The 20,538-nt window shown below is 36.2% G+C and overlaps 3 protein-coding genes across 4 annotated transcripts; 2 read left to right on the forward strand and 1 right to left on the reverse strand.

Moving 5' to 3' along the window:
- Nucleotides 1-81: 81 nt before the first annotated feature.
- Nucleotides 82-5,274, forward strand: LOC133856566 (thioredoxin-like fold domain-containing protein MRL7, chloroplastic). 2 transcript variants are annotated; one of them, XM_062291620.1, is made up of 6 exons: nucleotides 82-232; nucleotides 1,643-2,480; nucleotides 2,961-3,045; nucleotides 3,558-3,669; nucleotides 3,804-3,918; nucleotides 5,098-5,274. In XM_062291620.1, exons 2-5 carry the CDS (start codon nucleotides 1,648-1,650, stop codon nucleotides 3,902-3,904), a joined length of 1,131 nt encoding a protein of 376 aa, XP_062147604.1. In that variant the 5' UTR covers nucleotides 82-232; nucleotides 1,643-1,647; the 3' UTR covers nucleotides 3,905-3,918; nucleotides 5,098-5,274. The 2 variants fall into 2 exon arrangements, with proteins under 2 accessions (XP_062147604.1, XP_062147603.1); XM_062291619.1 differs by lacking the exon at nucleotides 5,098-5,274 and having other exon boundaries at nucleotides 83-232; nucleotides 3,804-4,077.
- A 1,290-nt stretch (nucleotides 5,275-6,564) lies between these two features.
- Nucleotides 6,565-12,674, forward strand: LOC133857684 (succinate--CoA ligase [ADP-forming] subunit beta, mitochondrial). The gene is made up of 12 exons (XM_062292983.1): nucleotides 6,565-6,827; nucleotides 7,318-7,428; nucleotides 7,724-7,835; nucleotides 8,988-9,052; nucleotides 9,425-9,502; nucleotides 9,655-9,729; nucleotides 9,833-9,985; nucleotides 10,096-10,230; nucleotides 10,986-11,150; nucleotides 11,566-11,688; nucleotides 12,081-12,152; nucleotides 12,280-12,674. Exons 1-12 carry the CDS (start codon nucleotides 6,726-6,728, stop codon nucleotides 12,352-12,354), a joined length of 1,266 nt encoding a protein of 421 aa, XP_062148967.1. The 5' UTR covers nucleotides 6,565-6,725; the 3' UTR covers nucleotides 12,355-12,674.
- Nucleotides 12,675-15,310: 2,636 nt separating this feature from the next.
- Nucleotides 15,311-19,302, reverse strand: LOC133857717 (long-chain-alcohol oxidase FAO2-like). Its single transcript, XM_062293043.1, has 3 exons — nucleotides 18,971-19,302; nucleotides 18,270-18,542; nucleotides 15,311-17,150 (listed from the first exon to the last, which is right to left on the reverse strand). The coding sequence occupies exons 1-3, from the start codon at nucleotides 19,190-19,192 to the stop codon at nucleotides 15,414-15,416; spliced, it is 2,232 nt and encodes a 743-aa protein (XP_062149027.1). The 5' UTR covers nucleotides 19,193-19,302; the 3' UTR covers nucleotides 15,311-15,413.
- Nucleotides 19,303-20,538: the final 1,236 nt, after the last annotated feature.

Consider the following 20,538-nt stretch of genomic DNA (forward strand, 5'->3'; position numbering starts at 1 on the left):
TTGTTATAGATGTCAATTCCGTTAATATGACTGTTACTAAAATATCTGAAGAGGTATAAACGATGTCGTATTACCTGGTTACTTTATTATCCATTCCGAGCTGAGCCTGAACTCTGCAGCGAGCTAATCTCGTCTCCCTCGTAATCCCATTTCACTACGCCAAGTTTCCGTTGCGATTTTAAATAATTTAATGCATTTCCTGTAAAACCTAACCAGCCTTTGCAAACCACAGGTATTTAGTAAATTTGGGGTTCTTTTACTTTTCTCCTTCTTCTTCTTCTTTCTCAGCTGCCAGGCGAAATTGCATTTCATTTTGCACTTTTCGATTTTTTATTTATTTATTGTGAAAAATGCTTCTGGGTAGTATAAAAGAGAAAACTTGGCAAATCATTCTCACTCACAGTCTGTGTGAATGAGTGAGTGAGTGGCTGGCTTTGGGTAGTTCTAGTTGAGATTAAAGTTGTAATTTTTGATATTTTGATTATCTTCTCGTATATAAATTTGATAAAGGTCACCAAGACATAGGCAATATGGGTGAATTTTTGTTTTGTTTTTCTTCTTTGGTTACAATTGGTATGTTCTTCTTATTATTGCTTCTTGGTATGTATGAACTTCCATCTGGGTGCTTGGTGGCTGGCTTTGCCTAGTTCTAGTTGAGATTAAAGTTGCAAATTTTTGATATTTTGGTTATGTTTTGTGTATAAATTTGATAAAGGTTACCAAGATATTATTCAATATAGGTGACTTTTCTTTTTTTTCTTTGGTTAAAATTGGTATGTTCTTCTTATTATTGCTTCTTGTTCTTGATACGTATGAACGTTTTTTTTTTTGGATGAAATATGTATGAACTTCCATCTGGGTGCTTACTATCATACCATTGTGTTTTTTTTTTTTTTTTTTTTTTTGGGTCTTTGAGCATTTTGGAGGTTAGGACTCCTATGTGCACCCCACATTTTCTTGACCCTTCTGCTTTCCCTTCCATTAGAATTGAAGCGTTGGTAGTGCCATGATTTTCATAATGTTTGCAGATTGGCTCTATACTCCTCCAATAACCTTTTGTGGATACTAAATTCTCCAATTTAGAAATGGCCGAGGAAATAATTGTTACATCGAGTTATATACATCTGTTGGAAGTTGCCAGAGGTGCGGCTTTTGCTTTTAGTTGATGAATTTGGGTATTAGAAAACAGGAATATGCTCAGAAAATAAGTCAATAACTAAATAAATGGATCCGGAAAACTCTGAACTAAATAATATTTAGGAGTTTTAAGAATTCCAATCTGCAATTGCCTTAGAGAATTTTCATCAAAAAAAAAATAATTGCCTTAGAGAATCTAGAAGATCAGCTTGAAGATTATTTCTAAGTATTTGTCCGATTATTTAAACTTTTGATAAGAATCCAAAGAAGTGGGTAATTAGCAGGCGAAGGTGGAGACTTGAATGTATGTTTACTTTAGACTGATATTTGAACGTCCAGACCATTAAAAATGTAAGAAAGGTGGTCTCGTCCTTTACTTTCCAACTAATAACTAGCATTTTAAACATGGATACTTGAATCTTTTTCCATTCATAGCTTCTGGGTCTGTAATTCTCTTTCCTAACTTCAATTTGCCATTGCTGAATTCTGTCCAATTTTTCCTCAGTGGGGATGGAGAAAATGTTGTTCCTTCAAGTGTCTACCATGCCAAAATCCTTCTCTCCTTTGTGTGCAGCAAACATTGACCTTACTTTGCACCCTTCTACATCGTTTTGTTTTCGAAATCCTACTTCGAGGCCTTCTTCTTGTTCATGCTTCATCTTGTCCTCTCCTGTACAGAGCAGTCGCATCCTAAAACCGGTTCTGTGTGTTCCAAGGAAGTCTGATTCAATATCTGACCCTGAGCCCAACTCCAACCCTAAAGCAAAACCTAAGAAAAGAAGTCACCGCCTGAAATCTGAAGCTCCCCAAAACGATGATGATGAAAATTCTGGTAAGACTAGGATCTTCCCAACAACAATCCCAAGGAAGCCAAGGCGTGGTCGTAGGAGTGAAGCAGCTGCAGTTGAGGATTTTGTGCGCGACTCACTTGAACAGACATTTGCATCAATCAGAGAGCAGAATTCAGAAGTATTCGAGAATAAGGAAAATATACTGAAGGAAAGAGTTGATGACAACAAGATTGATGCTGACAGCAGTGAAGATGATGATGATGAAAACAAGAGTGAGGATGGTGTTGGTGGTAATGGAAGAGGAAAGAAGATGGTGGTTGAGGAGGAAAGCCCAAGTTGGCCACTTGATGCTGATGTGGGGTGGGGAATTAGAGCATCAGAGTATTTTGAGCAGCACCCGATCAAGAATGCTGCAGGGGAAGATGGTGTTGAGATTGACTGGGAAGGAGAGATCGATGATAACTGGGTGAAGGAGATCAATTGTCTGGAGTGGGAGAGCTTTGCTTTTCATCCAAGCCCACTTATTGTTTTTGTTTTTGAAAGATACAACAGGTAATTTTTGGTGAAGGTTTTTGCTAAATGCTTGAACTAGCAGTGTTATTAATCTTAATTTAGTAAAATTTTCATATTGCATACCTGTATTGTGCTATATGACTGTTTGCTCGTTTTGAATGCAGCATTAGTTATAGTTTAATGAGGGAGGGATTTGGATAAGGAAAAGGTTTTCTGGGTTTAGTGCATTATGTATATGCTTATAACATCTGTTCATCTATGTGGCAATTTTCTGTGGTTTTATCAAAAGACAGCTGGTGGAAAATGTTGATTTTATTTGATAAGCAACATGTTGATCAAGGAAGTAACACTTAAATAATGTAGAAGTGGGAAGGTCTGTATCACTGTTTATTTGGTAGAAAAGTACTGCATTTGTGTGTATGAGAATAATGAACGTCTAAGATTTAAACAAATGTAATACAAATTCCCTGTTTCAATCTAATTATTGTCATAGGTCACAATTTGTCTTTCTGTTCACAGGGCAACTGATAACTGGAAGGCTTTGAAAGAGCTAGAAAAGGCACTTAAGGTGTATTGGAGTGCTAAAGATCGGTTGCCTCCGCGGGTATATCAAACTTCTCATTTGCCCTTCTGAATTTTCTTAAAGTTCTACCTGTTTCATTTTCTATGATCTGCGGATAAGTGTTGCCATATATCTTGCTGACCCTTCATTTGGTTGCTGAGAAATGAAGGAATTCGGGAGACAAATGACTTTTTTGATCTGTGGATACCGTTGCATATCTCGCTGACCCTTCATTTGGTTGCTGAGAGATGAAGGAATTTGGGAGACAAATGACTTTTTGAGCACTAAATTTTCTAATGCTTCTCTTATAATATTGAGTCCACTGTCCACATATTTTTGAGCACTAAAGAGCAGAAGCATCTGAACTAATTTCAACTGAATAATTAATCCACATAGCGCTTCTTTAGGCCCTGAGTGCTGAAATTTCTAAATTCAGAATTTTTACTTGTATCCTTTCCTACATTTTCTGGTGACCAATCTGATTGAAATTTCTCAAAATGTTTTTTTCCATGTGTATTCGATGATCGGAATGCTCTGGAATTGCCTGATAACAGTCAGTAAAGATAGACACCAATATTGAGAGAGATTTGGCATATGCCCTTAAAGCTAGGGAGTGCCCGCAAATTTTGTTTTTACGGGGAAACAGGATCTTATACAGGGAGAAAGGTGAGCTTATGACTTCTGCTCTTTATAATGTTAAGAAGCACGATTTTGTTCAGATTCTTCTTCTGAATGGGTGTGTTGAAGCTCTGTTCAGGGCCTTCAGGCCATAATTCTATATATTATATGTGCCTTTGCAGAGTTTCGGACAGCAGATGAGTTGGTCCAAATGATTGCACATTTCTACTATAATGCAAAGATGCCTTCATGGATCGATGTTGCAGCTTTATCTCCACCTTAGTAATGTCATCATAGGTACTTACTACAAATATAAGGCTCCTTTGTTAATGGATTTTAGATGATTTTTATTTTTTTTATAAGTGTTCTGATGTGACATAAAATTTTGAGTTTGTTAATGTTTTTGTATTGAAAAGAGAAAACTAAAGGGAGAATGAAGAAATGTTATCAAGCAAAGCCTATGTTTCTCTTGCATTTTCATTGTTGTTCAACTTGTTCTTAACATCTGCCTTTACAACTTTATTCTTCCTTCTAATACTATCAAGCTATAGTTTAGATTTATGCCAAGCAGGGTTAAAATAGTTTTGAAAGCAGTTTTCTGTTTTCAAACTAGAAACACTTTTTTTCAACATCATTAACAAACAATTCAAAACACAATACTTTTCAAATATGAATCCTACCAAAAAAATATTTCTCACGACAAAACATTTTTTCAAATCAAAAAAAAAAAAAAAAAAAAAAAAAAAAACTTATTAAAATCATTATCAAACCTACTTAAATGTGAATGATGTTTTTGTGTCTTTATTCCAATCCATTAATTTTTATTTTTAGCAAAACAACTTACTTCTGTAAGGAATGTATCTTCCTGGTAATCAGTGGTATATGATGGACCTGTAAAGGATTTATAAAGATAAAGAGTATAATGAGATAATTCAAACCAGACAATTATAAACATAATATCCCACCAACCTTAATCAAATATTAATGATTCTCTTCCTTTTCATTTAAATTAAATGTACTGGTTACCATATGATACATACTTTACCCACTGTAACCAAAAATTCATGGACACACTTTCCCCTATGACACATACCCGATCCTATCTCAATGGGAAGTTGATGAGTTGATCTGCTTACACGTCTTCCTTTTACTGCTATGTTAAGAGTTACTCTATGTATTGCTTGACGTAAATCAGATGGTTGATTCGTTTCTATTTTTAAAATTCCTGTAATCACACAATCACCCTTTTTTTTAATATTAATTTTATTATTATTATTTTTTAAAAAGAGTGTTCTATTTAGGTTTTTTCAAAGTAAATAGATGTATTCTATAAAACATGTTTTTGGTCAAATCAAAACATCTCTAAAAACACTTTCTTTTTCTTTTAAGTCGCATCAAAAGGCTTTCCCATATCAAAAACAAAAAACACTAATACAAATGCAACATAGCCCCAAATTTTTCCTTTTCTATGAACAGGCTTGGGAACATTGGGGGTGTAAATCGCACTATATGGGCGGATAACATCATTATTCCGCATCTGCATCCGCATTATGTGGAGAGTGAATTGAAGGGTGAGTGGAATCATAACCACACAGGAGTGGACGATTTTTTTGTACTAACCTCCTGTCATATCCGCTTTGTATTTTTGGCTTCTATTTTTTTTTTTTTTTTGACTATGGACTTAATTTATAAGAGCCTTTTTTCTTTTTTAAGCTTTTTTAGATTGGTTTAATCCAATTTTTGAACTAAATATACTTGTTAATTGTAATATAAAAATCCAAATTGAATTGTAAACATTGGGCAATCAAGTATTTATCATCTGAGTTCTAATCTGAAAAAAATTCATTTATTTATAATCTTTGGACAATACAAATAAATAGAAAAAAACTACAAAATACAATTGAATTGAATTGAATTATATTACTGGGAAAAAAAAAATTAAAATGAATCGACTCCGATTGCTTTGAAATAGTGTCCATAGCTCAATAGTTGACATACAATGTCAATTTAATGTTTTAGTAATATTTCAAACTACCAAACATCATCATTTTGGGATTAAAATTCGAAACAATGTTATTTTATATGGCAAGAGTTATATATATATATATAGGTAGGCGGAGACGAATAATATCCCCCTCCCCCTATCCATATTTTCTGCCGCTTTCGCTATCTACTTGCATATGTGTAGATAGTGGATATAATGTAGGCTCGTCCGAGGTTAGGGATTGAAAATTCGCCATAACCCTTACAATTGGGTGGATGGCAGATGCATGGCGGTTTATAACCGCTCACCTGAACACCCTTATAATTTCCTCTAATATTTTTTTGAGCTAAAATTCTTAAGAAAGAGGAAAACGATTAATGATCCGTTTGTTTTGGCGTAAAATGTTTTCGGCATTTTTTGGTGTTTGGTTTTGGCGAAAATAATGGTCAATGAAAATTATTTTCTGTTTGACTGTAAAATCTTCTTTAATTTTTGAAAAACGATTTAGTAAATCTTTTTTTGGATTTAAATTCTTTATTCTTGCACACATGTTTTTGGAAATTCGACACCGCCGGGCACTGGAGTTTGTTGGTAACCCGACTCTACAGCAGAAACTTCACGAATTTTAGTATTGGATTGCTGGAATCCGGTGGACTAGATTATGGCAAACAAGATTCCGGCTAGTTTGGTTGGAATTCGACGACGATGGCCGGACGTCGCCGGTTGCCGAATTTCGTTTTACGCCATTAGTAATTTTTTCGTACAAGCCAAACTCTAAAAAATATTTTCAGGAAAATTATCGTCGAAAATATTTTACGTCGAAACAAACAGAAAACAAGATAAAAAAGAAAAAAGAAAAAAGAAAAAAGAAAAAAATAAAAGAAATAAAGGGGGCAAAGTTGACAAATAAGAAAAATTGTGGGTAAAAAATGAAACAAAATAGATTTTAATATCTAGGGTCCCGTTTCGCTCCCACTTTGACCGGATCACACTCCGCCTCCGGCAAGCACCTCTCTTTCCCTCTCTCTCGCTCTCTACTGGGTTTGAGAGCTTGCGGTCTAGGTTTTCGCGCCGACCTCTCTGAATCTCTCTGTGGCCGTTTTGCATAAGTCTTGGAAGAATGGTGAGAGGATTGCTCAGCAAGCTCGTCTCTAGTTCTCTCTCCGTCGCCGGAAAATGGCAGCAACAGCAGCTCCGCCGCCTCAACATTCACGAGTATCAGGTCCCCCTCTCTCTCTCTCTCACACACACACACACGCACGCACGCACATGTATATGTAATATGTGTATATATATATGTACTCATTGGAATAAGATTGATTTTTTATTTTCTTTTGCTGTTTGGTTCTTGATAAAATCATGGAAAATAAAATAAAAAAGAACTTGTGTTTTTATGGCTTATGTTGTTATGGTTTCATAAACAATTTTGAGAATTCATTTTACCGATCTAGGGCGTTTATTGGGGCCAAGTTGCCAACTGAGGGAAGGATTTTTCTCTCTCTATTTTTTTTTGTTTATGCGTTCCGGCGTTTTCTCGGCAACCAAACAGTGTGTATTTCTGTTTATATTTTCACGAAATATTTGTGCTTTTGGTGAAAAACATGTGGGTATTGTGCTGGTTCAGTCACGTGATTTTGCGGGATTGCGAATTGGTTCGGAAACGTTGATTGGACGTGGCGATTAACCCTTTTTTTTTCTCCGGTTGAAATCAGGGGGCCGAGTTGATGGGCAAGTACGGGATCAATGTTCCAAAAGGTGTGGCCGCTTCTTCTGTTGATGAAGTCAGGAAGGCGATTCATGATGTATTTCCCAATGAAAGCGAGGTAATTGTTTGTATTCAAGGCATTACCGTGTTCTTTTATTTCAAGAAGAGAATGACTTATTTTTGGTCGATGTGAAAACTGAGGAGATGAATGGAAAGTATCACTTTGCCTCCTACGTTTATATTATTTGTTTTAGAAGAGAAAAAATGAAGTTGTGCAATCTAGTTGTATTTGGCCCAAATCTTTGTGTTATTGGGATCTGAATGATAAACAGATGGAAGTTTAAAATTTTCTTTCCTGTCATTTTTGTACATCTTAGCAAGAGAGGAACGCTAACTTTGATTTTATGATACAGTTGGTGGTCAAAAGCCAAATTTTGGCAGGTGGGAGAGGCTTGGGAACCTTTAAAAGTGGTCTTAAGGGTGGAGTTCATATTGTTAAGGCTGATCAGGTTGAAGATATAGCTGGTACTGAAGATTGTTTCTTTTTTTCCTCAAGAGTGTGGTTTAATTTGTTTTTCTTTGTTTAGCTTGCATGTAATCTCTTTTATTGTCGATTTGTCCCTCTAGTAGGGATCTAGTACTGCATGCCTACATGGTAATATTCTAGTTCTGCTGCATGTCTATTCTTGGCCCTTGTCTATAACAAGATGGGGTTTATCTCTGTTATACATACCCAATACCATACCCCGCCTAATAAAATGTATCATTGACAAATTCAGTCTGAAATTATTGGGATTGGTTTGGTTTGGTTTCATTTTTCAAATATTGACAGATTCTTTATTATAAACATATATTTTTCCATGTCTGTGACAGTTGAGCAAACTCAAATGATCAAATCCCTACTAGCAAACCAGTCTGGCTTAATGTTATATGAAGTACATGTAAAATTTAATGAGCTATTTTAAGGATAAACTTTTTGCATAGAATGAACTCTAAAGGGCCAACATGGTTAGCCTATTCACTGTATTAAAGCCAATTGCTGGCTTATTTCATTTTCCGTGTAAAAAGAGAAGCAAGTTTGTATCTTTATGTAGGTATGCTTCCCTGTCTAAGACGATGTGGGATTGCATCCCCTCTTCTATGGGAACAATAACCCTCCGTTCATGCTGGAATGGTCGAATGTATTATTGGTTTGTTTCCTTGTGCTGGGTCAGTGAACTTTAATCTACCTGGAACAGTTAATATTTGTTTTCATACTACTTCAATTCTGGTCCCGTTCTAGGCCCCAACATATTAAGCCAAACCAACGTAGGATGCTTAAATTGGTTCTACTTTTGGATTGATCCATCTCAAGCTACTTTGGAGGACTATAAGTTTGCAATTGCTGCTTGTGGGTAAAGTTTATTTCAATATATGGGTATCTTATCTTCAAATGTGCACAACTGGGAACTTCAATACATCTTAAGTTTGTTCTATAAGAATGCCAATGGTCTTTTGCCAAATGGCAACTCCTCCTCCCCTAAGTAAGGGAATAGGGTAAGGTCACAAGTTCAATCTTGTTGGGTGTGCTGGCTGTATTTATGTGTTTTGTATGATTTGTAAGTTTTCATTTTGTTAAACTTAAGCCTTTTTATAGCATTCTCCCCTATTTTGATTTCACAATTTTATTGTATTCAGGGAAGATGCTTGGGCAGATACTTGTTACCAAACAAACTGGTCCCCAAGGCAAAGTTGTCAGCAAGGTCAGGCATTTTTAATTCAGTCTATTTGGGATTATAAATTCTTATAGCGCTGCCAGCTTCATTTTATGACTAGTTTTGTTTCTGTTCTTTTGTTGCCAATATTTTTGTGTTCAAGTTGAACTTGGGCATCAATATGTAACTTGATTTAGGCCAATGAGCTTTAGCTCAAATGGCACCTCCCCCTGCTATAGGAAGAGGGTGGAGGGTGAGATAGATTCAAGGCCTACTGGGGTGTGTGTATAACTTACCAATCGGAATATATGTTTGTCTTTGTATATTTCTTTTGTCTTGGTTCCCTTCATGGAAACTCTCAGTATGCTTTGCTATCTAGTGCTTATTTGAGGTACAGTTTCTTTATTTTTCCTTATACAGGTGTACTTGTGTGAAAAATTATCACTTGTCAATGAGATGTACTTTGCTATCACTCTGGATCGTAAAACTGCTGGGCCGGTATGCTCTCAAATTTAGCGTCTAATCTTTTTATTTGATGTGAACGATTAGTTTTATTTTCTTTGTCAACACGTTCAGACATTCTATCCTTATTTCTGGTTAGGCATAATAGTCCTAAATCCAATATGCTTTTGCATATCTTTTTTCCCCAGCTTATAATTGCCTGTAGAAAGGGAGGAACCAGCATTGAAGACCTTGCAGAGAAATTTCCTGATATGATTATAAAGGTTATTATCCTCTTATTTTATTTTTGATGGTTTATCATTGTTATTGAGGCAGTCTCTTCCTCCTCTGCTACATTGAACTGTAATAGACACGTTGTTTTGATAGGTGCCTATTGATGTTTTCAAAGGAATAACTGATGAAGATGCCACAAAGGTTGTTGATGGTTTGGCTCCCACAGTGGCTGATAGGAAAGATTCAATTGAGCAAGTGAAGAAATTGTATGAGCTTTTTTGCAAGTGTGACTGCACAATGTTGGAAGTGAGCATTTGCTTTTAAATTGCAAATTTTGCATGGTGGCATAATTATTCATTTTATTTTTTCCATCGGATATTGTAGTCTGAATGATGAACTTTGGTCCTTCTGGGCAGATCAATCCCATTGCAGAGACTTCTGATAAGCAGTTGGTAGCTGCTGATGCTAAGTTGAACTTTGATGACAATGCTGCCTATCGTCAGAAAGAGATATTTGCTCTCCGTGATCCTTCGCAGGAGGATCCTCGGGAGGTGTTTGTTTTTTCTTATAATACTTATTTATTTGAAATGATTTTTCTTAGGTTCCGTTTGTTTCGATGTAAAATATTTTCTGAAAAAAATGTTATCTGTATTTTCCGGTGTTTGGTGCGATCGAAAATGATAGTCAAACTGAAAATATCTTCGGTTTGACCAAAAAAGATGCTTTAGTTTCAGAATATGGTTTTCGTTTTTAAATTTTGTAAAGCATTTTATGAGTTTGAGTTTCTCCTTCTCATATTGCCGGACCTCTGCTGGAGGTTGCCGGAAGTCACCGGCCGTTTGCTGCCGTTGCTAATTTTCCGTTGAAGCCAAACGCTGAAAAATATTTTTCGACAGAAAACAATTTTTGTCAAAACAAACGGAAAATTAATTTTTTTGCTTGGTCATGTGAAAGCCAACCATTTGGGTTGATTGTGAGACAATAAAACACTGCAATTGAGGGCTTTTCTGAAAAATGATTTTGTTGAAAATATTTTTCGATGGAAAACATTTTTTGTCAAAACAAACGGAAAATTAATTTTTTTTGGTTGGTCATGTGAAAGCCAACCATTTGGGTTGATTGTGAGACGATAGAACACTGCAATTGTGGACTTTTGAGCACAGAGGACTGAATTTTATTTCTCATGGCATGTACAAATAGACATCCTGCTTGAAATACAGACATGCAAAACACCATGTCCATAAAATTAGACTAACCAGCAGCAATAAAATTTTTTACTTATGCATCTTTTGTTATCTTCTTATAGGTGGCTGCTGCTAAAGCAGATTTAAATTATATTGGCTTAGATGGAGAGATTGGTTGCATGGTGAATGGTGCAGGATTGGCAATGGCCACAATGGACATAATTAAATTGCACGGGGGAACTCCTGCCAATTTTCTAGATGTAGGTGGGAATGCTTCTGAAGGCCAGGTAATGACTTAACTTCTAGGATTGTTGTTTTTAAGAATTGGTTATTACTGCTTATATGTCATTAGCCGTTTTGTGCCCCTTGTTGTAATCAAGTATTTTATTTATTTATCAATTATATACTTTTGGCTTTTCAATAACATAAATACTTATAATGCTGAATTTTCTCTCAGTGTGCTCTCGCCTGCCATGTGTATTTGTGATGTTTTGTTCATTGGGATTTTCTTTTGACAAAACTGATATTTTATAAATGCTTTTATTTTTATTTTTTATTTTTATTTTTTTTTATTGTTTATTAGCCATTTTCTGAGTCTGATCTTGGACAATCTCTTAATTGTCATGAATTTGACTTGTTACTTGCCTTGAGAAAACAACTTTTTAGTTACCATTTTTTTAATTGTCAAATTATATGAAGCAGGTGGTTGAGGCATTCAAAATATTGACCTCTGATGACAAGGTGAAAGCAATTCTAGTGAACATATTTGGAGGAATAATGAAATGCGACATAATTGCTAGTGGAATTGTCAATGCTGCCAAGCAGGTTAGATCTGTGTCTGATTATCTCATGTTCATTTGAATCATTTGGAACATTTGCTAGTTTTTGGAACTGGTTATCTTCTCATATCCACTGTCCTGCAGCCCATCAAACTCTTTTTTTTTTGGTCTTTCACACATATTCCTCTTATATTTTTATGATGCCGTTATGAAATAAAATTTATAAAACTTTCAATGAAGAAATGGTATTACGTGGTAATTAAGAAGTATTTGATATTTCTAAACGCAAAAGTAAACAGAAAAAGTAAATGCCAAAAGGAACGAAGGCAGAATCTTCTTTTATTATAATTTGTTGATTTTCTTTTGCCTTTAGCTGAATTTGAATGAATTTATTGCCTTCAAGCTATTGCGCTGAATTTGAATGAATTTGTGTTGAAGGTATCACTGAAAGTACCAGTGGTTGTTCGGCTTGAAGGCACCAATGTTGACCAAGGAAAGAGAATTCTAAAGGTAAACATGAAACTTGATCTGATGTCAAATCTTTGGACAGAAATTCATAATGTCATTAGAATCATCTTTGATAAATTGGAATAAAAGTGTATGGTTATTTTCATCTTGATTACTGATCGGTCTGCAGGAAAGCGGTATGGCATTGATAACGGCCGAAGACCTTGATGATGCTGCCGAGAAAGCAGTTAAAGCATACAAGTGAGGGAATCCCTTGGTTCCTACATAATTTTATCTGTTTCAGCATGATTCTTTTTGCGGTGAATCTGATTTGCTGCTTGCGTTTTTCTGCGGGAATACATATAGACGTAGTTTCGGTAAAAAGGGAATCGATGCAAGATTCTGATTGAATCTAGAACAATTGTCAAAGCTTTCCCAATAAGGTTGGGTTTCCTCAAATTATTTTTATTATCCAGTTTAGTTTTATTTCCTGATCTCCTTCAACTTAAGCTGAGCAATGGTGCTCTGAAGTTATTTACACCTAGAAAAACACTCATGCCCATAAATGAATTGAGTTCTATAGTATGCGTGTGTGCCTTTGTTTTATGAAGAAAATGTCTGTTACAAAGGGGAGAGAAAAACCTCATTATTAGATGATTGCTAAGTAAGAATTATGATCTTTGATGCGAATTACAGTTCTATAATTGTATACAATATATATATATATATTAAACAATAGAAAAATGATTGTCTTTTTAGATAACCCATGGAGACCTTTAATAGCGAGATGTAAATATAAAATAAAATAAAGGGAACAATAGAAATTAATAATGGCATCGAGTCTCTTCCTCTTTCGAGTTTCGACGACCAAGGGCTTTGTTTGGTAAATTTTTATTTTTTATTTTATTTTTTAAATAGCACAAAAATCTGCATAGCTTGCGACATGGAGAAAGGTGGTAGCAAAGATCCATTCAATTAAGGCTTTAAGAAAACAAGTTCGTAGATCCGAGCTCCTCTTTTGATCATCGAAGTTTTGAGTGTTCCTTTCTTTTGAAATGTACCACAATAAAAATGAAAGAATTGCATTCCAAACAATAATGATATCATTTCGACTGACCCTCCTATTTCAACACACCCAAAGATCCACCACCCCATTTAGGCATAAACCACTCTATTCCAAACATTTGAAAAACCATAATCCACATTCCGGCCGACCCTCCTATTCTAACACACCAAAAGATCTACCTCCCCCATTTAGACATAACCCACTCTATCCCCAACCATTTGAAAAACCATAATCCATATCTCTCTAGTGATCACAACGAAAAAGAACATAATCCAATGTTTCCCACTCTTTTTATACATAAAACACTAATCTATCACTATGTTGTAACGTTTGTAAAGATTATCCAAAGTGAGAATTTTCCCGAGGGAAGCTGTCAAAGTAAAGAAAGCCAACCTCAAAGGCGCTTTAGTCTTCCAAATGTTTTTTCAAGGAAATGGGAGTCCATGTTAAAAAGAAGAACCTTGTAAAAAGATTTGACCTAAAAATATCTTTTTGAAGGCGCCCAATATAGTCATTCAATGCCCTCCCGGCCCACCTAGTGGAAATTGTGGAATACAAAACATTGAAGAAAGAGGAAATGAGATCCCGAGGTCCACCTCCTAATCATGCACCAACATGGTGAAGTTCATGTCAAAATGAATCGAATCATTGCTAAGACTCCTAAGGCCAGCCGCCATTGCATAATTTGCATCCTTATTCCTTGCTAGACGAAATAACTTCGGAAAAGAATCATTCCCAACTTCACACTGATAGAACTATAGAAAACATCCCACCCTCTCCTAATGTGTTTCCAAAGATACACTCCATAAGCTTAATTGACCCCCTTATTAAACCATCCTCACACCAAACTCCCATACTTTTTATTCATAATCTGACGCCAAAAAGCCTCTCTTTCCACAGCAAACCTTAATAACCACTTACCCAAAGGGCCTTGATAACTAACTTCTATATAGTGTTGTAACTACTATTAGAATTAGCAAATCCAGTGAAAGAACTTTGTATTTTTATCCCACTCTCTTAGCCATAGCACCCTCAATTTTTGCCTCTAACACACATCCTCCAAAAGAGTAGTCTTTTCCAACTCTGTTGTGCCCTGTATGGTAACCCCTTCCCCTTAAGTATGAGGGGATTTTTTTTTTTTTTTGAAGTGGTTATAAAAAGTGATTGATGTGATATAAAGTAGAAAGAATTTATATAAAAAAGTGGAAAAAAAATTTGTATTAGAGTGGGTTTTTTTTTTTTATTTAAATAATAATAAAAAATTGTTGATGTGATATAAAAAGTGAAAAAAATTAAAAATGTTTTGAAGTTGATGTTTTTTGAGAGAAGTGAAAAGAAGGAAAGGGGAAGGGGAAGGGGCTGCCAAACAGGGCCATTCCTCAATTTCTCTTCCCCAAATAGAGGCCTTTGCTCCTCAGCCATATCTAGGTCTTGTAGGTCATCAAAAAGAGCCATTTTCTCTATTCAACATTACCAAACTCTATTTCATTCCACTTCTTTAAGTCGGCTTTCAGAGCTTTTAACTTCTAAGCTAAAGACAAAGCTGGGGCACCCTTGAAAGCAGGGAACATGATCCTCTTCATTTGAAATGGAGAGGATTCTCTCCGTTTACTTATAAAGGAGGAATATAGTTGTCTTTTTACATTTTCATAGAATGTAAAAAGACAACTATACCCCTACTTTATAACAAAATGGAGAGAAATGGAGAGGATCCGAATAGAGAGGATCCAAATTCTGAAAGTAAGAGTTCAACCAGTGTCTCGCCTTTTAAACAAATCTATCACTTTTCAACCACATGTTTCCAACTTTAAAGTAACTTCTACCCCTCTGAAAATCACCGCAATCAAGAGGTATAGGAAAATGATTTAAAAGAAATCTGAGTAACTTGTTTTGGACAACGTCCAGAAGGTGAGCCTCCCAATACATAGAAAGGAGAAACCTGTCAATTCTAGACCATGAGGGGGAGTCCCGTTTGTTAGAACATAACACTAAAAACTGTTTTTACTTTTATGTTATATCAGAACACTTAAAAAAATAAAATAAAAAAAAATTAACAAATATTTGTCTCGTTGCTCTCTCCATCGTATTGGTTTTACTCCATGATAAAAAAGAAATTGAGGATGAAGGAATAAGATAATTTATGTAGGTTCTCTCATTAAACTGTCAATTATTGGTTTTCTCATTACACAAAATCTTTATTGCAGATCATACTGCTAGACTACATTCAAAATATAGAATGGAAGACATAAGTTATCCTCCTAAAACTTTTGCTTTTTCAAGGACTCTACAATCCTTTTGGAAATGCAATAGGCAGTGGACTGGATGGTAATCATGGGATTGACCCCAATTGCAGTAGGTAGAAGGCTTCCATCACATACAATTAACCCTTTTGCTTCCCAACTTTCACCATTCTCATCGACTGCACCTTCTTCCTCTGTGGCACCCATTCTACAAGTTCCCATCTGATGTGCAGAACAATATACGGTCCAATGTTCTCCCCCTGAACCTGCCCCTCCAACTGCTGTGACTGTGTCCAAGAACTCCTCCAAATCCTTCTCCTTGATTCCTTCACATTTAATTCTCTGGCCATCACTCCTATACGTACCCACTTCAACGGCTCCAGCGGCAACCAAAATCCTCAAAGCCTGCCTCATCCCAGCTTGAAGATTTTCTTTGTCAGTACGACTTAATCGATACTTAATCTTACCCTCTGCCTTCACCTCTCCTGAACCCTGATCTCTGACCAATGCAAAAAGGTTAACAGTTCTAGCATACTTCACCATCCTTTCCTTCATGTCGAGCCCTGAAACCCATGGCTGTAATCCGCTAAATGAGGCAGGTCCTAGGGCAGAAGCTTCTATAATAGCCCGGGCATCAGAATCTTCTGAAACCACCTTATGGAGCGAGGTAATGATGCCTCCCTCAAAATTTTTGCCTCTGAGATTCGATATATTTTCTGGAATGTATCCCCAAACCAGTTGAACAGGGTGGAGGTGGAGGTTCCTGCCAATGTTTGGATTCTTCAAGCCACTAGAGATCATTAGAGGAGGAGTCAAGAGAGACCCGCATGCACAAACTGTTATTCTAGCCTGAATTTGCAGCTTCTTCGTGATGGTCTTACTCAAAGTAGTAGCAATCACTCCCAGACATCTCTTTCTCATCCTTCCATTCTTTTCATTCTCTAGTATGAGTTTCTCAGCTTTGGTTCCTGTTAGGATCACTGCACCGCAGTTCACAGCATCGACCAGCCAAGTTGAATCAGTGCCTTTCTTATCTCCTGTTCTACAACCATAACTGCAAGAACCACAGTAATGATTTTCTGAGGAATTTGTTGCGACTGTCTCAACTTTAAAACCAAGATTCTCACACCCTTTTCGGAGTGCTTGATTCTGAAAGCTTTCTTCCATACACTTATCTGTGACACCAATCCTCTTACAAACGGCATCCATGGCAGATTGATAGCTAGAGCTCGCATAAAGTGGGATCTTATGATCAACAGACCACTCTCGGAGAACTGAATCTGGTGTTTTGATAGATGCAGACCAGTTTACAGAAGAGCCTCCACCCACTGTTGAGGCGGCGAAGATCATAGTTTTCGCATCAAGAGTTGACAAAAGTCCACCTGATTCATATAGCTCATTCAAGGAAGGCCCTTCCAAAGAAGAATAGTCTGCGGGCACAAAATAGTTTCCTTTCTCAAGGACGATTACTTTTTGGCCAGAGCTTGCAAGCACTGCAGCTGCAACCCCTCCACCACAACCAGAACCAACAACAACAACGTCACATTTGATCTTGTATACACTTTGCTCTGAATCTTCAGTGACTTCAAGGCCTTTTTGGGTGAGAGATTGGACAATTGTGGAGTCACTTTCATACATAGTTTCAATCACTCCCTTCTGGAGTGGCCTCTCCTCATGTGGTTTTGTCAATTTTTCCTTGGTGTCAACGTGGTACCCGATTGCTTCCCATCCTGGATTTTCTGAATTTTCATCAGTCTGCAATAAGCAGAAAAATGAAAAATAATAACTCAAAACTCTTAATGGGAAAAGTAAAAAGGAGAAACTTTTTATAGGCAGATGCAAGTTTATAGATTTCCTTTGCAGGATCCAAGATATACCAATATTCTTTAACACCTAAAGATGGCAAATTTAATCATACATAGATAAAAGAATGGATGATAAATCTCCTCTATGCCTCTAGATGATAAAGGGGAAAAGATGCAATAGCATTCCTACTTTCTGTAATATTCCAAATGTAACTAGGACTCAAATGTAATGTTCCTACTTTCTTGAGAAATTGGAGTTCAAATTGAACTTTCTCCTCAAACTCCTTAACCTGAATGTTTGAAAATAAAAAGGGAAAAGGAAAATAGAAAGAGATCAAAGTTGACACTGAGTCTTCCAATCTCTCAAAGTTAAAAATAGTAATTATTAAGATGTTCTAGATTTCTTAGAAAATTCTAAATCAAAGATCTTAAAATCCTAACCATTATATTTTAATAAAATAGTTTAGATTTTGCTACCTCAACAATTACTTTCTGGAGAGGATTTTTTTTTTTTTTTTGGTATCTTACTAAATTATATACTGAGGTGATAAAATCTAAATTATTTCATTAAAAATAAAAATTAGTTTTAAGAACAAATTTGGAGTTATCATCCAGATAATCGTAATCCTAATTTGGATTTCCATGTTAAGCAAACCTGACATGAAAAAGTAAACCGGCCATCGTAGTTGGATGCCGGCCGATCAGATTCCGGCCGAAATTGGCCAGAATCCAACCATGGTCAGAAGCCAACCGGATCTGGCCAAAATGGCCGGAATTCGGCCAAATATGACCGGATATGGAGGAGTCCGGCCGGAATCCGGCAAAAAATGCTCGCCGGAATCCGGCAACGGCGACCGGACGTTGTCAGATTCCGGATTTTTACCTTTCGTAATTTTTTTGTACGAACCAAATGCCGGAAAATATTTTCGAAAAAATTATTTTTTCTGAAAATAATTTCGTCGAAAATATTTTACGACGAAAATTATTTTACGTCGAAACAAACGGAGCATTAGTACCTAATTTAGAAATATAAGAAGGGTGAGATACCATAGTGGATTAAAAGCATTACCCTTGAGAAGAAGTTATAGAAGCAGAAGATTTTAGTAACCACAAACACCATCCTTAAGTGTACCAGACGCCTTGCTCTAGACCATTTCTTGAGAATTTCTTCCCTCTTTTCCAAAGAAATATCGGAGAACTTGAGAATAAATGGCCATTTCCTATCAAAGCACAGGGACCCACAAAGCAATAGTGTTCCCAGTCTGAATGAGAGCAACTTCAGAACTAAGCTCACTAGGAACACAGCCTGTGGCAGACACCTCTTCACAATGAGCTCTGCTACCTGTTTTCCATTCAAAGTGAAAAAAACATGTTATACATATTAATTACATGATGACAACTACCAAAATTAATTATAGAACAGTTTTTTTTTCCCTTTCCATTTCCTGAATTGCATAGAGAAAAAAAGAGAAGAAAAAGTGATAAACAGCTGCACCCCAACTGAGTTTACATAAACTCTGTTTCATGCTTCTATATACCATCCTCCCATTTAAGGAAAGGATATCCAATCAGATTTTTACACATTAGCTCTCTCCAAATCCTCCTGCTAAAGCTACAATAAAAGAAGAGATGATCTCTGCTTTCAACACAACCCCAGCAGCAAAAATGGCATAAGACATCTCCCCTGTGTTCTAGCCACCAGCCATAATATACTTAGAAGAATTTTAAATACCGAAAAAGAATTAGAAAGATAGGATATAGACAATTCACCTCATCGGGGATTGGAGGCTGAGACCCAGAAGCTTTGTAGAAGGAATGGAGGGACTGGTCAGCTGGGTTTTCCTTGCTGATGCTGTCCCATGGCAGGGGAGGGATAAGAGCCTCACATATGGCAGCCAATGATCGGATCTGAGCTAAAGAGAAACCATGGCTGTAACTGCTCTCTCTCCTCCTTCCTCTCAATAATGTGTGACTGCTCTTCCTTCCCTTCATCTCTTTCTCTCTCTCTCTCTCTCTCTGTAATGATATCTTTCTTCTTCTTCTTCTTATTTTTTTCTCTCGTGTTGATCTTCAGTGATATCGTTCTGTGCTTTATAGAGTTCTTGTAAATGGTGGGCTCGACTCTTTGGTCGTGGCTTTTGTGGTGTAGGGTAGTTGGAACAGTCAGGATAGAACAGATACGCTATGGCCTACGGGTCCAGAAAAGATTCAGAGAGAGGGAGAAAGAGACGTGAAAGCCTTGCTGCAGAATCTTAATTAGTCAACCCCTCTAAATTCTATGGGATATGGCTGTTAAATGAGTTATTTATTGAAACTCTAATTGTAACAAAAGGAATAAACCTATTATCTAGTTTTAGTTGAAGACTATTATCTAGTTTGTTAAAATCTATTTGTATTATATTTACATTTACCCTAATTCTCCTATAAATACGAGTCTATTATAGTTTAAACAAAACCAAAGAACATAGACCCAAACAAGTAATTATTTGTATCCTTATTTATATTCCGCTTTATATTTAGGGATAATTGCACTACTGGTCCCTGAGATTAGCCAGCAACTGGAACAAAGAATTACCGTAAATCCTTATCCCATGCGGAAACCCCATCCAATGTGAGATTGACTTATCACTTGGAAGTTGGAACACCAAATTAATATCATGTACACGAAAATACTGGTTAATTACTAAAATACCCTTATATATAACTAACCGGCTCTTCTCCGGTTGAGCTCAACCAGAGTGTTTCAGCCTACGGACTTCCCGCTTCTCCCGCTTGTCAATCCTGTAATTTCTTCATATCTTTCTTCTCCATTCTTTTTCCTCAACCAGTGTCTCTGCTCTCAGATCTGCAAGATTTTTTATTTTTTATTTTTTTTTTTAATTTTTCTCATTGTCTTCCCATTATATGACTTATACATTTTCTTTTCAATTTCTTTCTGAACCCAGAAAACAATTAACCACCCGCACCATTGCATTGTGTAGGCAGAGCAAAGCTAAATTTTCTTTTTCATTCTCAGTAACCAAACAGATGTAGAATGCTATCCACATACACAATGAAACGCAGACACGAAGAGTAAAAATTACAGAACAATAATGAAAAAAGAAAAAGAAAAAAATTGTTTTAATCTCACGAACCACGTACATGAAACTATGCGGATTTTCCAAACCAATTAAAAAGTAAACGTATAGAAAAGAAAATGAGAAAGAAATCTTACATTTCTGAGATGACAGAGGCGCTGATTGAGGAAAAATAATGGAGAAGAAGATCTAATGGAATTACACGATTGACAAGTGCAAGAAGCGGGCAGTCCGTCAGCTGATGAACGAGTAATGCTAGAA

The sequence above is a fragment of the Alnus glutinosa genome, chromosome 14 (genome assembly GCF_958979055.1).
Source record: "Alnus glutinosa chromosome 14, dhAlnGlut1.1, whole genome shotgun sequence".
In the NCBI taxonomy this organism is placed as follows: Eukaryota; Viridiplantae; Streptophyta; class Magnoliopsida; order Fagales; family Betulaceae; genus Alnus; species Alnus glutinosa.